Genomic DNA, 21,947 nt, shown 5'->3' on the forward strand with positions numbered 1-21,947 from the left:
CTTAAGTTTATCCTTGGTACCCTGCACCCCAGGCCTCCCTGCAACTCACCTCTCCTGGGGGTGTTCTCTGAGGGCCTGCAGGGCCAGAGTCAGCTTCGGCCAACCTGGGGAAGGACTCCGAGAAAATGGAACAGGAAGTTCCCTGCCCCAATCCCATCCAGGTGGTGAGGGGGGCTTCCTTGAGTTAACCCTTAACCTCCCAGTTTGGGAGCGGGGTGGGGAGAGGGCGGGGCCAGGGAAATAGACAAAGCAGCCGGTTAGGATTCCAACCTTGGCCTGCATTTGAGAGTCTAACTACCCCTCCAAGTAAGAGCTGAGACCCACCTAGTCAGGACTGGCTCTGTGCCCCTTGAGGGTCTGTCAACCTGTATGTTTGGTGGGGGACAAGAGCTGCCATTTAAAAATGCTTGCTGGGGTTTCCGTGGCAGTCCAGTGGTTAAGACCATGTGCTTCCTCCCAGACTCAGGTGGGGAAGGTTCAAGCCTTAGTCTGGGAGGTTCCCCTTATCTCCATGTATGGCCAGAAAAAAGAGCCAGCTGTGTGTGTGGTTCTTTGGTCGGCATTTCATTCATGCAGCAAATCTTTGCCAAGGGCCTGCTGCTGGTGTGGATACTGAGCTAAATGTGAGGGGCAGTTCCAGACTTCAGGGGGTTTACGTGCCAGGGCACAGGAGCAAGCCACAGGTACTAAGAAGAAAACAGAGCAGGACCATGTGTTGGGGAAGAGAGGTCACCGGTCGACACTGCCACCTAAAATCCTCCCAAGAATCTTTAGGGGTGGGTTCTGTCCCCTCTTTATCAGTGACTAAGCGGGGCTCCCAGCAGCAGAAGTGGCCTCACCAACAGCCTTGAGTCCAACTCCAAAGTCAAGCCTTTCCCTTTGGTCTAAAGGGCCTTTTGGGGTCACGTCCTTGGCCCCAGCGAGATGGGCGCTTCCCTCTGGGGAGTCCGCGGTGCCCGGCTGGGCGTTCAGGGGGCCTGCCGTTCTCAGTGGCCGACCCTGCGCTCGCTCTGGTTCCCCGGGTCAGGTCTAGTCTCCTGCCCTTGACAGCACCTGGGCTTTGTTCCTTTAACTGTCTAGTGTGAATCTCACAGGACAGCGGGCGGTATCCCTTCCCTGCTCCGTGCCGAGCGCCTGGCACTTGTGAGGATGGACGGAATGCCCGAGGAACGGCTGGGCAGAGCCCCCCACCCCGTCCAGCGATGTTTACTGGCACCGTGCACCTGGCGACCCGAGAGGCTAACTCCCTGCACCTCACCGGTGGGCGGGGGTGTCGCGCCCCCGCCCGGGGCGGGGCCGGGAACCTCAAACGGGGCGGGACTATGAAACCCTACCCCGGACACGGAAAGGAGGCCACGCCCCCGGGCGTGGCCGGGGCGGCGGGCGGAGGTGCGTCCTGCACCCCTCCGCCTCCGCCGGGCCTCCACGCCCCAGCCCCGGCACCGCCGTCCCGGCCCTGCCTCCAGGATCCACCCGCGCGCCGAGCGCCACGGCCCTCACTGACTAGGCCAGGTCCGAGCCCTGCGACCGGGAGCAGCGGGCCCCGTCCGGACGCGATGGGGCAGAGCTGCAGGAAGGACGTCGCTTCCTCGGGTAACGATCCGACGTGGTGGTCTCGGTGCCTCGGGCCTGGGTGAGAACCTCGGGGAACTGGCCGGGAGCGCAGCGGCCAGGCTCGGTGATCACTGCTGACAGTGACTTCCAGGCGTCCGACTCAGGTGCACACCTTCCCTGGAAATCTGTCAGAAAAGCAGAAATGAAGTTGACCCAACCCCCAGAAACAGCGTCCCAGCAGCAAGGCAAGTGAGGCAAGATCAACACTAGCTTTTGGCCTCCTCCACCACTAACTCGCCACCCAGGGATGGGCCCTGACTAATATCCGTGCTGCTGGCCCACCTTGCGCGCGCATCATTCATTCGGGAAATATTTGCTTCCCTGAGTGCGTCCAGGCATGGTCCTTGACCCCAGGGACCCAGTGCTGAATAGAGACACGAGTGCTGCCCCCTTGAGGCTTACAGTCCGGGCAGGACCAGATCACTGAGGCTTCCTTCTGACTTTTATTAGCTCAAACTGGAGAAGGCAATGGCACCCCACTCCAATACTCTTGCCTGGAAATACCCATGGACGGAGGAGCCTGGAGAGCTGCGGTCCATGGGGTCGCTGAGGGTCAGACACGACTGAGCAACTTCACCTTCACGCATTGGAGAAGGAAATGGCAGCCCACTCCAGTATTCTTGCCTGGAGAATCCCAGGGACTGGGGAGCCTGGTGGGCTACCGTCTATGGGGTCACACAGAGTCGGACACGACTGAAGTGACTTAGCAGCAGCAGCAGCAGCAGCAGCAGCAGCAGCAGCAGCAGCAGCTCAAATTACTTTGCAGAAAAAAATAGGGGAGCGGGGTGCTTAGGGGAATTCCCTGGCGATCCAGTGGTTAAGACTCCGCGCTTTCACTGCGGGGCGGAAATTCAGTCCCCAGTGGGGGAACTAAGATGCCGCAAGCCAAAAAAGAGGCTTAATACACATTTGAACTGAAGTGAAGTAAAGCGGCTAAGACGTCCGACTCTTTGTGACCCCATGGGCTGCAGCCTACCAGGCTCCTCTGTCCATGGGATTTTCCAGGCAATAGTCCTGGAGTGGATTGCCATTCCCTTCTCCAGAGGATCTTTCCAACCCAGGGATTGATCGAACCCGGGTCTCCCGCATTGTAGACAGACGCTTTACCGTCTGAGCCACCTTAAGTTCCTTCAAATTTGTCCTCATCTTTGAAAATACACTCTTCTGTCCCAGAGTGTTAGCCGCTAAGAAAGGAAAATTCTGTGAAGTTTACTTTACCCTTTTAGTAAACGATAAACGCATCCCAAAAGGATTTTTAATATACATCCCCCTGTTTAGTGTATATATCAATATCTTCTAGAATTATCTTGAAAGTGAACACTAACTATTCTAGTTGTGACCTTAGATTTTGGGGGAAAGTAATTGGTGTCTAAAAACAAACAAAAAAACAAGCCCCAACTTGCCATTTATTTATTAAATATGAAAAAAATATGTCTAGTATTATCCAGGTCAGTGAAAGTCCTTGAAAATACGGACTGATGCAGTCTTCATCTTTTCTGTTATCTCGTCAGAGATTGCGAAAGAAAAACAAATTTCTTGTATGTTCAGTTTTCATAGGATTCCTCCATTCAGAATAATTCAGGGCCAAAGGAGAAAATCCTTCTCCAGCTCTAGGAAGAGCTACTGTTAAAAACACTATGATCCCTTGATTAGGCTCTGGCTTATCCAGGGGCTTGAGCTTCTCTTGTGGCTCAGCTGGTAAAGAATCCACCTGCAATGCCGGAGACCTGGGTTTGATCCCTAGGTTGGGAAGATCCCCTGGAGAAGGGAAAGGCTACCCACTGCAGTATTCTGGCTTGGAGAATTCCATGGCCTGTATGGGGTCGCAAAGAGTAGGAAACGGCTGAGTGACACTCACTATCCAGTGGCTTAAGTATGTTTCTAAACTGCATTAGTAACATCTTAGCATTTTCCTCTGGGCAGCTGCCATCTTGAAGGAGTAATTAGGAGTGTTTATGGCACAGGCAGACCCCTCACTGAGGACCAGCCCTGGGACAAAGGCACTGGGCATTCTGATGAGAGCAGGAGTGAGCACTGCCTGTTCAGCTCGGTCTTGAGTGTCTGTAAATGAAAGCTGTTCCCCTGGCTTTTCAGCTTGTGTCTTTGGCAGGAGCCAGCCATTGGCTCTGTGAGCTCCAGCTGCCGTCAGCTCTGCCGATTGCTGCTGTGTGACTTGGGCAGGTCATTTAATTGCATCCCTTCACTGTGCTGCTTAAAGCTCTTCCGTGGCTTTCTGTGGCACTCAGAACTAAGTCCAGACAGCTCGGCCTGGGGCTCAGCCCAAAGCCTCTTCCTGCCACGGATCTCATCTTCGGTCCTCTTTTCCTTTGCCTTTCAGTTTCTGAACATGCCAAACTGATCCCACCTCACTACCCTGGCCTCATTATTCTTATGTATGTAAGAAATTTTGAGATACATTCTTTTATTTATTCTGGCTGCACTGGGTCTTGCTCCTGGCATTCGGACTTCTTTTGTTGGGGCACACCAGCTCTTGAGAGGGGAGGGTGCGGGGAGGGGAGCAGTCCTCAGCAGGGGAGGCTCAGTTGCCCTGGGGCGCATAGAATCTTAGTTTCCTCACCAGGGATTAAACTCCTTGTCTGCTGCACTGGAAGGTGGATCCTTAACCACTGGACCACCAGGGAGGTCCTCCTCTTCATTCTTTTTTTTTCTTTTTAATGAGTTGGTTTAATTCCAGGTGGTACAGAAATCAGGACAGAATGAAGACTTAAGAGCCGCACTTTGGCAGAAATCTGGGCTAGGTTTACTATGATCTCACAGTTAAAGCAGAGAAAACTGAGAGCTAAAGAGAAGGTGAACCACTGTATGATTTATTTATTTTTAACAGAAGTTTTTTCTTAAAGGTACAATAGGTTCCAAGACAACACTTCATTCTAGCTTATGTGTGCATTAGTCGCCCAGTCGTGTCCCACTCTGTCCATGGAGTTTTTCAGGCAAGAATACTGGAGTGGGTAGCCATTCCCTTCTCCAGGGAATCTTCCTGACCCAGGGATCAAACCTTAGCCTCCTGCATTGCAGGCAGATTCCTTACCATCTGAGCCACCAGGGACGCCCCTTCATTCTAGCTATAGGTGGTGACAGATGTTATGGCAGGGAGTCCAGATGTTTAAAAATGCATGGGATTAAGGATCGTCATTGCCTCAGACACTCCTTTTTCCCAGATTTCTAAATTCCACCTGTGACCAGAGGCCCCTTAGCTTTTAGCTCCTCAAGTTTCTTCTGCTTTTTCTGTATCAGTTTGAATGCTTTATTTCCCTCATCTATCTCCTTGGCTTGCCTTTGTGGTTGGACATGGTACCTGCCACCCCTTCCCCCATTTTATTTTAATTAATTTATTTATTTTGACCACAACATGCAGCTTATGGGATCTTAGCTCCCTGACCAGGGATCAAACCTGTGCCCCCCTGCATTGGAAGCATGGAGCCTTAACCATTTTATCAGTCCCCAAGTTCCTTAGGTCTGGTAGCCTGAACATTGCTTACATCTGTGTTCTCTACCTCCACTGCCACTACCAAGTCCAGGTCACCATCCTCTCTTGCCTGGATCATAGCAATGGCCTAACTGGCTTCTTTTCATTCACTTCCTTTTTTCGTCTCCCGGACCCCACGCTACCCCATACACTGCACAGCATGTGGGATCTTAGTTCCCCAGCCGAACCCTTGGCCCCTGCCCTGGAAGTGCAGTCTTAACCACTGAACCACCAGGGAAGTCTCCCTCCTTTTTTCTTTTAAAGTGAGCTTTTAGGTGAACTGCACAAATACGTGCGCAAACTCAAAATGAAGAACGTGTTGAAATTCCACCAGCAGAAACAGCCCTTGAGCCAGCATCCGAATCAAATCAGAATTCACTGGTGCTCTACTCTGGTGCCCCCTTGTGGTCACTTCCATTCTCCCGTAATCTCGATCTCGACTTCCAGTCACAGCAGATTAGTTTGGTCTGTTCTGGAACTCGGTGCAAATGAAGTCAGACAAGAGGAGTTCTCCTCTGACCTTACTCCACAGCGGGGGACTCATCCACGAGTTTCTGATTCCCTGAAGATATGCCCCCGTGGTGGTGTTTATTCATTCTGTCGCTACATGAGGGGGGAGGGGGTTCAGTTTGGGGCCATACTAAATAGTTCTTGTAGGTCTCTGGGAACCATACAGGTGTGTGACTGTGGGGCGTGTGCGCAGGAGGGAATCGCTGTGATAGGGTATGTGGATATTCAGGTTCAGAAGGTTCTGTCCCACCTGTGCAGGGAGCTGGTACCATGTTCTTTCCCGATGTGTGCAGACTCACCTTGTGCCTTTCTCTGCCCAGTCCTAGGACCAGCCATTTCTCCATGGAGCCCCGATTCCTATCACTACTGATTTTTTTCACATTATAAAGCATTCACAAAAATAGGATTTATAAAAGGAGAAGTAAAACTAATGGAAGTTATACATTTCTTTCACACCCAGTCAAGTGAAAAAAAAAAATAGAAGAGATATTTGTGAAAGAGCACATGACTCGTAGAGGAGGGAGTCTGCAAGCTGAGGGTAGGGGGCAGAGACGGTATGCAGCAGGAGGAAGGGCTGGAAACATTAGCTGAAAAGGACATCAAGGGCGGGTGTCTGAGTGCCATTGTCATCTGCTCCCATGAGTGGCCTCCAGGAGGGTTCTCTGATGCATAGCCAGTCACAACGCCTCCTAAGTGCCCCCATCCCTGCTTCAGTGTCTTTCACTTTTGTGAGTGAATGTGGGCTGAAACTCTACCCAAGACTGGGGGACACTTTAGGGTATCCGACAGCAGGAGGTAGCCACAGCAACAGCGAAGGGTATTTGGGGATAATGACAGTGACCTGGTTTCCTAAAAATGCAGCAACTTCTAAGGAGAAAGTAAGTTAATTTAGTATCTACCCCCAAAGAGCCAGGTGGAGTGACTATTGAGCTCAGTCTCAGTAGACTGTCCCCTTCCTACCGGTAGTGTAAGCTGTCTTTAGCACCCAGGTAGAGACAATGTTCTGGAAGGTGGGATGTGGGTGTCTGGGAAACATACAGTCAGCTTTACATTTCTGGGAGCTTTTCTGGCCCTGGCGTTCATGGGTTGCCTGGCTGAAGCTGCCAGACTTGACAATCGTGGTAAGAAATGCTTGGAGCTGCTGCCTAGGGAGAAGCCTCCTTGTCCTCCTGGAGCTTGCCCAGGGCAGGAAAGCGCCATATGTGCCAACTGTGATGGGCAGACTTCTAAGACAGCATCACAGCTGAGATCCAGGAGCCAGGTTTGGGGTTGGCAGTCTCTCTACCTGCCCTGTTTGCAAGATCAGAGGTTAGGGGCTTCCCTGGTGTTCCCGTGGTTAAGAATCCACCTTGCAGTCCCCTGCAGGGGACACAGGTTCAATCCCTGGTCCAGGAAGATCCACAAGCCTCAGGGTTAAGCCCCAGTCCCACACCTACTTAGCCTGCTCTTTGAAGCCCGAGTACTGAGCCCATATGTAGCCCCCACTGAAGCCCACAAGCCCTAGAGCCCATGCTCCATAAGAAGAGAAGCCACCGCAAAGGGAAACCCACACACCACAACTAGGGAGTCACCCCCACTCTCCACAACTAGAGAAAGCCCCTGCACAGCAAGAAGACCCAGCACAGCCAATACCAAGGTGTTTTTTAAAAACCAGATGTTAGTCTGTTCACTCCTTGGAAAGAAGCAAAGGTTCCATCATAAGAGCTGCTGTGTAGTTTCCGTTGCTGCAAGGCTGGGGCATCAAGGAGTGGGTGGTGAGTAAATTGTGATGTAGCCACACAACAGAATGCGCCACAGTTACAAAACAGCAAGGCACTGCTTGAGAACGGAAGAACTCTTGGCACATAACCGTCTGTCCAAATCTGCACCAAGACTTGACCGAACTCTAGCACGGCTTCCAGCAGCATAAGGCTATGATGACTGCAGTCCCCCTTTAAAATGCCTGCCCGAGATAGCTCCACGCTGTGGAATTTACTATGTGTTCTAGCCAACACCTGATGATGGGCCCCTCACCTCACTTTCTTAGAGCATTTACTAAAGGCTTATAATGTGAACGTATGTCTCTTTCAACCCAGAAGCATCCCGATTCACAGCCCTGAGAGTCATACTTTTGAAATGTACTCATCAGAAAGAACAGGGCCTCTGTCTCCCTTCCTGTGGGAGGGTGGACTCCGGACTCCCACATCTGCCAGCTGGCAGGCACCCCCCTCCCCCAACTGCATCTTCACTGACCGGCTCTTTGTGATTTTTCACTTTTCTGACTCTACTGACCTCTCTGCCACACCCCAGTTCTCCCTTTGAAACGCCCAGTCACCTCTGCACATAGGATGGAGCTCAGCTCTTTGCCCTGCTGTCTGTAGATACCGCATAAAACCTGTTTTCACCACTTACTAATGTCTGGTTGTGTTTATCTTTGACAGGCTGCATGCTTTGCTTTCTCTATTTCTATGTTTATCATACTGAACATCTGTAAGATATATGTCACCTACGTAGAGGGAGCAAGTTAGCAGCATACACTCTTATTTTTGGAACAAAACTCCCATCGGACGTGGAGGGGCGGAGATCCGTGGCCCGGGAGGCTGAACTGAGCGCTGGGCGGGAAATCGCGCTCACGAGTCCCCGGAGCCGGCGCTTTCGAGCAGAGGGCCCTCGCGCGGCCAGTCCCATTCTCCCCACGGGGAACTTGAGGGCTCCTGGGCGTCCGCCCCTCGGTCCTTATCGCCCCAGTTGCCCACGTGCCCCTGGTCCACAGGCGGGCTCCACGAGAGACCCAGGAAAACCGGAAGTTGAAATGGGCAGCGGGACGGGAAACGCGGGCCCACCAGCCAAGGTCAGGTAGCAGCTGGATCACCCTCCAGCCCCGGCGGGGCTGCCCTCGGGGGCGCGGACTGGATTGCGCTCTGCGGGCGGGACGGTAGAGTCGCTGCCTGGGCGACGCGCCCCCCCGTGGGTATTCTGCTGGCAGCGCAGCTGGGTTGCGCCGACTTGTGCGCGTTCTGGGCCTCGCTTGGCTCCGAATGCGTCCTCCAGCTGCCACCTCGCAGCCCCGGGCGTGGAGTCGCGGGTTCCCTGTACACCTCCGGGGGTCAGCGGACCGCCGGCCGCGTGAATACTCACGACCTGATCTCCAGCTGCCCTGAAAGTTCTTAGTTATTTTTCTTCTTAAAAACTTTTTTTTTTTTTTTTAATTTATGGCTCCACCTACCTAACACTTATCAGTTCAATTCAGTCGCTCAGTCGTGTCCGACTCTTTGCGGCCCCATGGACTGCAGCACGCCCGACTTCCCTGTCCTTCACCAACTCCCGGAGCTTGCTCAAACTCGTGTCCATCGAGTCGGTGATGCCATCCAACCATCTCATCCTCTAACGTCCCCTTCTCTTCCTGCCTTCAGTCTCCCCCAGTATCAGGGTCTTTTCCAATGAGTCAGCTCTTCGCATCTGATGGCCAAAGTATTACAGTTTCAGCTTCAACATTAGTCCTTCCAATGAATATTCTGAACTGATTTTCTTTAGGATGGACTGGTTTGATCTTCTTGCAGTTCAAGGGACTCTCAAGAGTCTTCTCCAACACCCCAGTTCAAAAGTATCAATTCTTTGGCGCTCAAAATTCTTTATAGTTCAGCTCTCACATCCATACATGACTGCTGGAAAAACCATAGCTTTGACTAGATAGACCTTTGTTGGCAAAGTAATGTCTCTGCTTTTTAATATGCTGTCTAGGTTGGTTATAGCTTTTCTTCCAAGGAGCAAGTTGGTTACAGCTTTTCTTTCAAGGAGCAAGCGTCTTCTTTTTCAGTGGTTAACATTTGATCTGATATTACTCGATTATTCCTGTTTTTCTTGGCTTCTCTCACATTCCTTTATTTGCCTTATCCTCTTTCTTTCCTAAGGCTAAATAAGTCTCTGCAGTACCCTGTCTCCAGCCTGGTTTAACCATCTTAATTAGTACATGTTTGTTTTTGCTTTTCTTACGTCAAATGATTTTTTTCCCCTAGTTTTTATTATCCTGGCTGCTTCTGTAAGGTCCTCTTTAAGACCTGAATCAGCTCACAGGCCAGTCTGGGGGTAATTCACAGAGTTATTGGGTTGACCAAAAATCCATTTTGCCCAACCCAATATTTACTAAAGATAGCATTTTCTTACTCAAGCTCATTTTAGTCACAGGATACCAGAGTTGGCATTTGTTGAGCATTTCCCGTCCCTGAAGTTCCAAAAAGCCCCTTCATCCATGACAATTATTTTATAAACAGGCTCCTGAGGTAAGTACACCCCTAACCTGGTGGCCTGTGAAATGAGACAGCAGATGTTTTCTGTTGGAATTGTATACAGTTCTTAAACTGCTTTTTGGTTTTAGTCATCAACATCCAAACCTCAGGATATTTCACATAAAATTTGAATTCTTTTTTGACTTCTCTTGAAAAATCCTCAAATTTTTGGCTATATCGAACCCCCAAACACCCCTTTTAAACAAAATGTGGTTTCTTGAGAACTTCGAAGTCCCTCTCACTCCAGTCTTATACCCCAAGCACTGATCGTTTATTGTGAAGTGAAAGTCGCTCAGTCGTGTCCGACTCTTTGTGACCCCATGGACTATACAGTCCATGGAATTCTCCAGGCCAGAATACTGGAGTGGGTAGCCTTTCCCTTCTCCAGGGGATCTTCAGTACTACCTGGTTACTGAAGGCATTTGTTTTTGACCGCTTTATTTATTGACTCACTCTGCCCTGGCGCCTTTCTGAAGTCTTTCAGGAACTGCAGTTCTCACACAGCAAATATTGATAATCCTTCCTCCTAGACCTGCTCAGGCCTAGAGCAAGCCCTGGAATGGTTTCCTCTCATTTCCAAGGAGTTGATGTCTGTCATATAGTAGGTACTCAATAAATATTTTCTGAACAGTTAAATAAATGCTGACACCTCATTTGGTCTAGTTTAGGTGATCCCATAGTGGCATCCAAACCTCTGGGCTTTCTCAGTATCCCTGAAGTAGCCCCTTTTGTCTGATAGAGAAAGGTTTGCCCAGGAATCAAGACACACACACTCTCTCTGCCCTTGGTATACTCCTGGGTCTGCCATGTGTGAGATGGTCCACCTCAGGGTGAATTCCTTTACTCTGGACACCGGCTTGATGAAGAAACACTCCCAGACTTCACAGGTCATCTTTTCCAGGGCCCCTTGTGCCTTTTCTCTCAGTTTATAACCCTCTCTGGCTTGAAAACAGTATTGACTCTTGATACAACTTTGTTCACCTCTCTTTACCTTGAGGATTAAAACACCTGAAAATACTGACCAGAATCAAACTCCAGGGGTAATTTTTCTTTCATGATTTTTCATTTTTTCATTTTTCAATTTTTCATTTCTGAGGGCATAGTAGAATCCCTCAGAATTCTAGGACTCCGAAAACAAGTTGAACTCCACAAGCAGAATTGCAAACCCAATTTCCTGCAAACCCAGAAAATGCTGCAAGGGCCAAGTGGGGAACCAAAGGTGGTAAACTGAGAGCAGATCCCTAATGGGAGAAATATGGGTCCAGGGTTGCTCTGGTTGTTCTCCTTTCTCAAGACAGTCAATCTTATGGGGACTCTCCTAAGTTTTAAGTTTTGGTATCTAAATATTGTTTTTTTTTTTAAATTAAACCCTTGTTGAGCGCACACAGCAAGCACACCAAGGGGATGGTACAGGGGCCAGTGGTGTCTGTTTTCCTGGGTGACGTGGATGCATCTCGGAGGACTCTGATGGGCAGAAGGCAGGGGGCCTGGGAACGTTTCCAGGAGGAATCTTCCTGGTATCCGACTACAGGGCTGACCTTCACCCCTTTCCTGATACCCGGTCTCCTGTGCCCTGTTAAGGAGGAATGGGTGTCTTGCCCCAGGAAGTGAAGCATAGTCTCTGCTCTCCCACTTTGGGAAACTTAGTTCTCAGGATCCGAGGGAAAGATGGAGGTGGAGAGGCGGACTATGAAGCCACCAGGGTTGTCTGAGGGTTTGGGACCCCATGCTGGGTCAGGGATGGCTGGGTCAGGCCCCTATGTCACTTCTATCCCTAGCCTTGAGAGGGAGCTGGGGGTGGGGGGGAAGATGTCTGGGAAAAAAAAATGAGATTAATCCCACATCTTTCCAAGGTGTGAGGCATGTGGGGTAGGGGTGGGTAGAGCATTGTTCCCAGGTCTCTCTGCTTCCTAGGATTGCTCTTAGGCAGCGAGACCTCCATGCCAGCCTTAAGGTCCTCTGAGATGCATCCTCGTCACCCAGGAAAACAGACACCACTGGCCCCTGTACCATCCCCTTGGTGTGCTTGCTGTGTGCGCTCAACAAGGGTTTAATTTAAAAAAAAAAAAAAAAAACAAAACAATACTTAGATACCAAAACTTAAAACTTAGGAGAGTCCCCATAAGATTGACTGTCTTGAGAAAGGAGAACAACCAGAGCAGCCCTGGACCCATATTTCTCCCATTAGGGATCTGCTCTCAGTTTACCACCTTTGGTTCCCCACTTGGCCCTTGCAGCATTTTCTGGGTTTGCAGGAAATTGGGTTTGCAATTCTGCTTGTGGAGTTCAACTTGTTTTCGGAGTCCTAGAATTCTGAGGGATTCTACTGTTCCCTCAGAGGACCTGCTGACCACTGTGGGGGCCTTAAATGAAATCCAAGGATGTCTCCATGGAGACACCGATAAGACCTTCAGAAACTGTATACTGAAAAGGAGCACCGTGTCCCTCCACTGGGCAGTGTCCGTCCTGTAAGGACAGCTGCACATTTGAAACGTTTTCAAATATGAAAATCCTTCGACAAAATCTATGTTCCCTCTTTGGCGCCCCTGCTTGGCTGGTTTCACGAGTACAGGCCGGATAAAGCGGTTGTGAGCCAGCAAGGAGGATCTGGGGAGTCGTCTCCTGGCCGGCCGAGAGCAGGTGCAGCCGGCCTCGGGACCCCAGACCCGGAACCCTCCAGGCTGGGAACCCTGTAGGGCTGCAGCTGCGTGGGGAACGGGATCTGGGAGGGACTTCCTGTCGTTCCTAATCCCAGTCTCCACCAGGCTCCTTGCGCCGGGTGCAGGCTGCGGAGACTCCCTTCCCCGGGGGCGGGGCTCCGCCGTCCGTAGGGCCCCCTCCGCCTTCACGTCGGTGAGAGCGGGGCTGGGAGGGCGCCTGGATCCCGAGAGCCGCGCGGGTGGCCGGCTGGCAGGAGGGGCCGGGGTCAAAGGTGGAAGGCTACGGGCTGGCGGGGAGAGGAGGAGGCCTGGACCGGGTTCGGAGAGAGGAAGGACACCATTCGTGCGGGACCGTGAGCAGGATGGACGCCCGGCCCGGGCGGGTGGTTGCAGCCGCAGGGAGGGCTGCTGAGAGCGGGCGGCTCAATTTCGGGATCCCAGGTGGGACCGAGTCAGGTCGAGGGCAGGGGTGGGTGTGTGTGTGTGTGTCCGGGGCCGGGAGACTCCGGGGCCTCGATTCCTCCGCCGAGCTGGCTGCGGCGGGCGGGGCCCCACTCAGCACCTGTTTGGTAGCATCTCTGCAGATCTTTACGCTCTTGGTGACGGGAGATACAGATTCCAAATTCCCCCAGCTTTCCCTAACCCAGCTGCTCTGAGATTCGGAGTTGTTGCTTCAGCGATAAAGGGGATCACAGAAAACAGCATTCAGTCAGAGCGAGGAACCAAAAACAGCTTAGAGAGGCCGTTGGAGGGCGTCCGGGAGGCTTTATGTCCGACTGGGGCCAAGGATGGGTCTGGTCCCGCGTGGGGATTTCGGGGCTTTCAGGGGATGTGCAGGAGACGCTGGCTGATTTCCTTCTGCTCCTCCAGGCTCCTGGCCAGAAGCTGGAGGGGGCTTGGCCAACACGAGCACAAAACGACTCAACGGTGCTTTCTGGCTCTGAGATTTAAAAAAATGTCTGCAGACGACAGAGGCATCCGGGCTACCCAGAACAAGGAGAGAGCCCGAGAGGTATGAATGGGGTGTTGGGAAGGGAAGGCATGCACTGGAAGGATTGGAGTGGGAGGGGATTTTTCAGGGCAGGGCATTTGAAAGAGTTAGACTCTCTGAGGGAGCAAGGCTGGTAGATGGGTTCGGGGGTGTTGAAGAGAAGGCATGATGGAAAATACCTTCCACCAGGGAATTGACTTCTATGGGACTGTTTTCCTTTGCCTGGTGAATTCATAGTCAGCAGACCAAAAGCTACATAAGATGGTAAGGGGGTTGCATGGGGAGTCCTACAGGTGGGGTTTGCTCTGGGCAAATGGGCACATGGCAAGCCTCACCCCTCTGCCTGGGTCCCCAGCTCCTCTCACTCTGGGCCTGAGCACTTAGTCCTTCCTGTGTGTGTGTGTAATTAACCTGAGGGAAGACCAGGGTCACCAGCCGTGGGGGAACCTGAGTCAGCTGCAGCTGAGTGTGCGACTTTGCGCAGACCCCTGGCCTCTGGGAACCAGGCGTCGTCTGTAAAATGCGGATCATCTGCCTGCCGTGCCCACCTGTCTCGCCAGGTGGTGGGGAGGCTGGGAGAAGATAATAGGCAGGGGAGTCGTCTGTGTACAGCTTGTCAGCCCCTAGGAGCTTATTACTGCAGCTTATAAACCAGCACCACCCATAGCAACTAGATCCTGGGTCAGAGAAACCTGGAACTCCTCAACTAGGATTCCAGTGGCTGCAAGTGCAAAGACAAATCAAGTGTGTGTTTTCTGTGTTCATATCGTAGAAGCACAAAGAATTTTTACCGCTGCTCAGTTTCCCCTCCATCATGCCTGTGTAACACCCAATGGGCCTCACAGGTCCGTAGCATTCTCTGCTTCGGATTGGATTCTGTCAGCTCCCACAGGAGAGTGATAATAATAATTACCAGCACCGCTCTTTGTTCATCCAGAACTTTCTGGAGAGGGTAGCTCTCGCGTGTCTCCAGTGCGGAGGTAGAGCAGCTAGGTCTCAGAGGCCACCAGGCCCATGTGGCTCTCAGTCACTTTGACTCCTGGCTTAAGGTGTTTCTCGTCCAGACCCTAACCTGTACCCAGGTGGGTGGGAGGTGGAGGGATAGACTTGAGTTCCCAGCAGGAGGCTGGCTGGTGCTCAGTGCTGTGGGTGAGATGAGGCCTCACAGGACCTCCCAGTGCAAGGGAAGTGACTTTCTCCAATGCTGTGCTCTGCTTTGGGCTGAAAGGCTAGTGACCAGAGGTTACGGATTTCAGCCCCGGCAGCCTGACTCCAAAGTCTGCCCCTCAGCCTCCCAGAGGGCTGGGCCCTGAGGCTGCTGTGAAGGGGGCAGGGAGGGCCCTGGAAGTCCCACTGTGGGAGGCAGTGCTCAAGGGGATGAGCCTGGGAGTTTTCTTTCCATCAGACCTAGGTGGATGCAGGAACTCAACATTTAGAGGTACTCTTGGACTTTTTCCAAATCAGAAACTCCAGCTTCTTTGACCAATTGAGTAAGGCCTGAAATGGCCCAAGGCCAATGGCCACAGGCCTTCCTGTCACTTTCAAGAAGTGGTGGCCCTGGAGGTGCCTTATGGGTCAGCTCCACTTGAGCTCCAGTCTTGGTCAAGTCACTCCCAGCTCTGTGACCTTGGGCTGTTGTCTGATCTCAGAGCCTGGGTGTGTTAGGTTCCTGTGTTTGCTGTAACAAAGGACCACAAAGTGGGTGGCTTAAAACAGCCAGAATTTATTTTCTCACACATTTGAAGGCCAGAACCCCAAAATCAAGGTGTTGGCAGGGCCCTCTCCCAAGGCTCTAGGGGAAGATCCTTCCTGCTTGTCAGCTTCTAGTGGCTCCAGGTATCCCTGGGCTTCTGACAGCATCGTTCCAATCTCTACTAACAACTTCACATGGCTTTGCCTCTGTTTCTATGCCCTCTATTTTGTTGTTTTGTTTTGACTTGTGGGGTCCTAGTTCCACGATCAGAGATGAAACCCTGGCCCTTGGCAGTGAAAGCTTGGAGTCCTAACCACTGGACCACTGGGAAATCCTTGGGTCCTCTCCTCATGTACAGATACCAGTCACTGGATTTAGGGCCCAACTGATTCCAGGATGATTTCGTTTCAAGATCCTTAACTCATTATATCTGTGCTGAGTTGCTTCAGTTGTGTCCGACTCTGCGACTCTATGGACCATAGACTCCATTACATCTGAAAGACCTTTAATCCAAATAAGGTTCCAAGTAGACATGAATTTTGGGGGAACACTATTCACCTGACCCAACTACACTGTTTCCTCATGTATTCAGTTCAGTTCAGTCGCTCAGTTGTGTCCGACTCTTTGACCCCATGAACTGCAGCACACCAGGCCTCCCTGTCCATCACCAACTCCTGGAGTCCACCCAAACCCATGTCCATTGAGTCAGTGATGCCATCCAGCCATCTCATCCTCTGTCATCCCCTTCTCCTCCTGCCCTCAATCTTCCCAGCATCAGGGTCTTTTCCAATGAGTCAGCTCTTCGCATGAGGTGGCCAAAGTATTGGAGTTTCAGCTTCAACATTAGTCCTTCCAATGAACACCCAGGACTGATCTCCTTTAGTATGGACTGGTTGGATCTCCTTGCAATCCAAGGGACTCTGAAGAGTCTTCTCCAACACCATAGTTCAAAAGCATCAATTCTGTGCTCAGCTTTCTTTGTAGTCTAACTCTCACATCCATACATGATCACTGGAAAAACCACAGCCTTGGCTAGATGGACCTTTGTTGGAAAGTAATGTTTCTGCTTTTTAATATGCTATCTAGGTTGGTCATAACTTTTCTTCCAAGGAGTAAGCGTCTTTTAATTTCATGGCTGCAATCACCATCTGCAGTGATTTTGGAGCCCCCCCAAAATAAAGTCTGACACTCTTTCTACTCCCTCCCCATCTATTTCCCATGAAGTGATGGGACCAGATGCCATGATCTTAGTTTTCTGAATATTGAGCTTTAAGCCAACTTTTTCACTTTCATCAGGAGGCTCTTTAGTTCTTCACTTTCTGCCATAAGGGTGGTGTCATCTGCATATCTGAGGTTATTGATATTTCTCCCAGCAATCTTGATTCCAGCCTGTGCTTCCTCCAGTCCAGTGTTTCTCATAACGTAATCTGCATATAAGTTAAATAAGCAGGGTGACAGTATACAGCCTTGACGTACTCCTTTTCCTATTTGGAACCAGTCTGTTGTTCCATGTTCAGTTCTAACTGTTGCTTCCTGACCTGCATACACATTTCTCAGGAGGCAGGTCAGGTGATCTGGTATTCCCATCTCTTTCAGAATTTTCTACAGTTTATTGTGATCCACACAGTCAAAGGCTTTGGCATAGTCAATAAAGCACAAATAGATGTTTTTCTGGAACACTCTTGCTTTTCTTTTTAGAGAATAACAATCCACACTGGTATGGGAGGTGTGAGGCTCACGTTGGGAAGAGGTGTCTGCCCCGTGGGCACCTGCAGGGCCATGCCCAGCTTCCCTTCCTTCCCCCACGGTCCTGCTTGCTGGTGGGCGTGAACCAGGGTGTGTGGGTCTCGGGGACAGAGAGGGGAGCAGGGCAGCCTTGCCCTTGGGTGTACGCTCCGCCACCCGCGGGCTCTGCCTCTGTATCTCCCATCGTCCGTCCCGGTGCTGATGCTGCTGTCATTCCTAGACTCCAGGTCATGGGCATTCTTGTCAAGAAATGCTCTCTGAGTCAGAGGGGCCAGTGCCTCTAGGAGAGGCCTGGGAGTCACCCCGCATCAAGGTGGAGCCAGAGGAGCCACACCCTGAAGGGGTGTCGCCGGAGACCAGAGCTCAAGGAGCACGGGGCTGGGTGCCCCTAAGCCAGGGCGCTAAGGAGAAAGTGTGTTTCCTGCCTGGAGGAGGTGAGAAAGGGACTGGGGAGAGGGGCCCTTTCCCTGCTCCCAGCCCAGGTAGGGAGACCCAGGTGTCTGCCCCACCTTCCCTTCAGAAGCTGCCCGACTCACCCTCAGAGCCCACTGACCCTCCTCTCGGGTCAGGTTGGGGGTGGAGTTGGAGGCAGCGGGAGGTCCCTGCTGGGCCTGGCATTCGTTCACTCCCGGGAGCAGGAGGGCCAAGCAGGGCGAGGTGGCCGCCTGAGGACCTCTCTCCCCTCTCAGCCCCCCCAGCCCCCCAGAGCCCTGTGCTCTCCCGCGAGGGGAGGACCAGAGACCGGCAGATGGCCACGGCGCTCCTCACTGCCTGGTCCCAGGTGAGTGTCCATGTCCAGGGCTGGAGGGGGAGCCAAAAGACGTGGAGGGACAGCGTCTGTGACGGAGCTGTGCTCCGGATCCGAGTGCTGGACCTGAGGGTGGGGGCCAGAGATCCTGAGCTTTGGAAGTGGTGCCGAGAGGGAGTCTTGCTTTTGTCCTGTGCTGTCCACAGTCGCATGGTTCTTGCCCCAAAAGTCTTCCTTAGGCAGCTGCCCTGCTTCACCAGCATACCCAGGGTGGGCCTCACCGCAGTCAGCAGGATGGGGGTCCAGGTCTGTCCTCGTCCTGGCACCACTGAGCGCCTCCACCACTTCCCGATGAGTCCCGGAGAGGGGGCCTTCTGTGTTGTTTCAGATGCCGGTGACCTTTGAGGACGTGGCTCTGTACCTCTCCCGGGAGGAATGGGGACGGCTGGACCACACCCAGCAGAGCTTCTACAGGGAGGTCCTGCAGAAAAGGAGCGGGCTGTCCTTGGGTAAGAGCTGGGAAATCAGAGCGGGGCCCGTCCACTGCCACCTGCTCCCCCATTTCCATGGCTTGAATCCCCTCTTGCAGTTCATCCAGACCTCACTGTCCTATAGAACCTTCCTAGTGGTGGAAGTGTCCTTTCTGTGCTGATGTGGTAGCCACAAGCCAGATGTAGCTAGTGAGTCCTTGAAATGCAGCTGGAGCCACTGAGCTCTTTTATCTCATTTTAATCAGCTCAGATTTGAGCTGAAGCAGCCACACAGGGCCAGCGGCTGCCATGCTGGACAATGCCCACCTAGAGACTGTGCTCCAGTTCTTCCCTAGCTCCTTCCAGTAGCTCCCCTTCCTCTCCCCTCCAAGCCCAGCTTCAGAGGTGTCTGAGCAGAAAGCTTGGCTCCGGGCCAGGCTGCAGGCCCAGGGGATGGGGAACGGTGCCAGCTGGTCCCTCCAGGCCTTTGACTCTGAGCTGTCACATTCCTCTCCCAGGGCCATGTCCTCTTCTCAGAGGGGCCTTGGTTCCCTCGGTTTTTCTCATGGTGAGTAATTAAGTCCCAGGGCTTTGACTCCTCAAATTCAGGCTCTAGTTTTCATGACAGAATTTTATGAGGGTTTATGGGAAAATCAGAGCGTTCATTCATTCATTTGGTCAGTCTGTCTGCGTGTCTGTTACACACCTGCTAGTCTCGGTGGAGCCACAGACTGGGTGGTTCCACCTTCTGACTTTGGTGGTAGGCCTCAGGATCACAGCAGTAGCTCTGCTCATGCCTGTAATTATCTCAGGTTTGCTCACCACCCAATGTTGGGACTCTCTGGGGCCTCGGCCAGCAGGTCCAGGCAAGTCCTGGGAGATCAGAGGGAACCAGCCTCCAGTCGCAGCCCCATGGTGGGCCTCATGAATGCCCTAAACCACACATTGGTCCACGCGTCCCTTTGCTCCCGTGGGGCTTGGATCAGGTCATGAAGCCCAGGGCCCCCTCTGCTGTCTTCCTGGGTTGACCAGAATTCCCAGGCCCTCAAACCTGGGGGACTTGGCAAATGGGACGTGGTCCCTGACGTATGGGTGGTCTGTGTCCCCAGCCCTCTCAGCCCAGCCCTCCTGCTGGCCTCTCTCTGCCCACTGCCCCTGTCCCAGGAGCCCTCTTTATGGTCCTGGGAAGGTGCAGGTGCAGGAGAGGAAGATGCGTCTGGATTCTGACTGAGGGGGCCACTGCTGGGGGCTTTGTGACACAGGGGTGGCCAGCCCTGAGAAGAGTGTGCGGACGATGCTGGAAAACTGTGCCCTGAGAGGCTGTGGCCATCTGGTTTTGCCCTGTGTTTGCAGAGCTGCACTCCCTCTTTTGCTCCATCACTTCTCTGGAGGCTGGGTGCTGGTATCTCCCACTGTGCAGCCCGAAGGGCCCTGACTGAGCGCAGCATCTCTTTCCAAGCAGGGTTTCCCTTCAACAGACCTTTCTGGGCCTCTCAAGTGCAGGGCAAGGGTGAGGCCCCAGGCTCCAGCAGGCAGTTGGGACGTGAGGAGGAGAAAAGAGGTGCGTGCAGAGGGGACAGGTGGGCGGGGTAGTGGGGTCTTGGCTGTCACTCGCTGATGCCCCAGGTCAGTGTGGGCTGTTTCCTGTGGGGTGCAGACACACAGCCCCTCCTGGGGCGGGGCCACCCACCTCCCCTCCTGTGTGGAGGTGGCTCTTGCTTCCAGGGTGCCCCACAGGTGCTTGCCCTCATCTCCATCTCCAGAACTCCCCTGGGGCCCTCATGAAAGCCTCTCTCTTGCTGGAAACCCTGTTTATCCAGGAGTGGTAGAGGCAGACAAGGAGGAGCTGGCTGCATCCCTGGGAGCCCTTGGCGATGCAAAGGCCTTCAAAAGTCCTTCCTGCAGAGTGGGAAGAGCCCAGGGGGAGGCCCCGCGGTGCGGGCAGCGAGCAGCCAGCGGCCAGAACTCAGGGCCAGCCAAGGACGATGTGCAGCCCTGTCCCGTGGAGGAGGCACAGCCGGAATCAGCCCCGCCTGATACCGACCTCCCGAAAACCCAGGAGGGCCGCTTCCCAGAGCAGCCCAGAGAAGGGGAGACGGCCGCCCCCGAGAGCAGCGAGGAGGGCCTGGCGCTGGACAGCGAGGTGGGCAAGAAGACCTACAAGTGCGAGCAGTGCGGCAAGGCCTTCAGCTGGCACTCACACCTGGTGACGCACCGGCGCACGCACACGGGCGAGAAGCCCTACGCCTGCACGGACTGCGGCAAGCGCTTCGGCCGCAGCTCGCACCTGATCCAGCACCAGATCATCCACACGGGCGAGAAGCCCTACACCTGCCCGTCCTGCTGGAAGAGCTTCAGCCACCACTCGACGCTGATCCAGCACCAGCGCATCCACACGGGCGAGAAGCCGTACGTGTGCGACCGCTGCGCCAAGCGCTTCACCCGCCGCTCGGACCTGGTCACCCACCAGGGCACCCACACGGGCGCCAAGCCGCACAAGTGCCCCATCTGTGGCAAGTGCTTCACGCAGAGCTCGGCCCTGGTCACCCACCAGCGCACCCACACCGGAGTCAAGCCCTACCCATGCCCCGAGTGCGGTAAGTGCTTCAGCCAGCGATCCAACCTCATTGCGCACAACCGCACGCACACCGGCGAGAAGCCCTACCACTGCCTCGACTGCGGCAAGAGCTTCAGCCACAGCTCGCACCTCACCGCGCACCAGCGCACCCACCGCGGCGTCCGGCCCTACTCCTGCCCGCTGTGCGGCAAGAGCTTTAGCCGGCGTTCCAACCTGCATCGGCACGAGAAGATCCACACAGCGGGGCCCAAGGCCCTAGCCATGCTGATGCTGGGGGCGGCCGGGGCTCTGGCAGCACCCCCACCTCCCCCTACCTAGGAGGCTGGGAGGGAGGGGCCGGGGCATCTGCTGTGGGGGTGTGACCTGGGAGACCCAGGAAGGGAGGCGGGGAGGTGCTGGCATGGGGGTGGCAACACGGGAGGAGCTCAGATGAGGACCAGGCATGCTCGCCGCAAATTAAAGGCCTTGGAATTCAAGCGACAGCCTATAGCTTCCTTTCATGGGGCCCTGGAAGCTGATGCTGGACTCGTGGGGAAAGTGGAGCCTTCCGGGGCAACTATGCATTCTCACTCAGTCCTCTGAGAAGGCACCTTCCTCCCCAGGCTTTACCTGGCTTGGGACCCATTCCAGAATCTAGAGGTTTCCAACCTGAAGCCAACCGGCCATTTCTGCTGCTCTTGTCATTAGGTGTTCCTGCTGAGCCCTGGGCCCTGCCATGGCTTTTTTCCTAGGGAGTCGGGAGCAGGGCAGAGTCAGCATGGGAATTCATGCTCAGTGTCTTCTGCCTACCTTGTCTCCTGTCTCAGGCCCTGGGGCCTGCATTTTGTGGCTGCACATTTTCACCTGCATCCCTTGGGTCCCAGCTTCAACCCAGTGAGGATGTCTCACCAGGGATCCCCTACCTCTCCTGGTCCTTTCTGAGGCTGATGCCATCTCCCTCTCCTACTTCTCACCTACTTGGCCTTTTTGCACAGTTCAGTCTCTCACTTGTGTCTGACTCTTTGCGACCCCATGGACTGCAGCACGCCTGGCTTCCCTGTTCTTCACCAACTCCCGGAGTTTACTCAAACTCGTGTCCATCAAGTCAGTGATGCCATCCAGCCATCTCATTCTCTGTCGTCCCCTTCTCCTCCCGCCTTCAATCTTTCCCAGTATCAGGATCTTTTCAGATGAGTTGGTTCTTCA

The 21,947-nt window shown here is 53.4% G+C and overlaps 1 protein-coding gene across 10 annotated transcripts; it reads left to right on the top strand.

Annotated features, from left to right (window-relative positions):
• The first annotated feature begins 1,363 nt into the window (after positions 1-1,363).
• On the top strand, positions 1,364-21,238 carry ZNF205 (zinc finger protein 205). Of its 10 annotated transcripts, none has more exons than XM_060405834.1 (7): positions 1,364-1,593; positions 13,407-13,548; positions 17,187-17,400; positions 17,656-17,747; positions 18,103-18,223; positions 19,644-19,745; positions 20,005-21,238. In XM_060405834.1, the coding sequence occupies exons 2-7, from the start codon at positions 13,492-13,494 to the stop codon at positions 21,078-21,080; spliced, it is 1,662 nt and encodes a 553-aa protein (XP_060261817.1). In that variant the 5' UTR covers positions 1,364-1,593; positions 13,407-13,491; the 3' UTR covers positions 21,081-21,238. The 10 variants fall into 10 exon arrangements, with proteins under 10 accessions (XP_060261817.1, XP_042095672.1, XP_042095670.1 ...); XM_042239738.2 differs by lacking the exon at positions 1,364-1,593 and adding an exon at positions 6,170-8,441; XM_042239736.2 differs by lacking the exon at positions 1,364-1,593 and adding an exon at positions 12,630-12,977.
• Positions 21,239-21,947: the final 709 nt, after the last annotated feature.

The sequence above is a fragment of the Ovis aries genome, chromosome 24 (assembly GCF_016772045.2).
Source record: "Ovis aries strain OAR_USU_Benz2616 breed Rambouillet chromosome 24, ARS-UI_Ramb_v3.0, whole genome shotgun sequence".
Lineage (NCBI taxonomy): Eukaryota > Metazoa > Chordata > Mammalia > Artiodactyla > Bovidae > Ovis > Ovis aries.

Bases quoted from the DNA above. Each gene is read 5' to 3' on its own strand.
- ZNF205 (XM_042239734.2), top strand. From the start codon at position 13,366: ATGTGCAGGAGACGCTGGCTGATTTCCTTCTGCTCCTCCAGGCTCCTG. The intron at 13,549-17,186 runs GTATGAATGGGG...TGTCATTCCTAG, and splicing joins ACAAGGAGAGAGCCCGAGAG to ACTCCAGGTCATGGGCATTC. The intron at 17,748-18,102 runs GTGAGTGTCCAT...GTGTTGTTTCAG, and splicing joins TCCTCACTGCCTGGTCCCAG to ATGCCGGTGACCTTTGAGGA.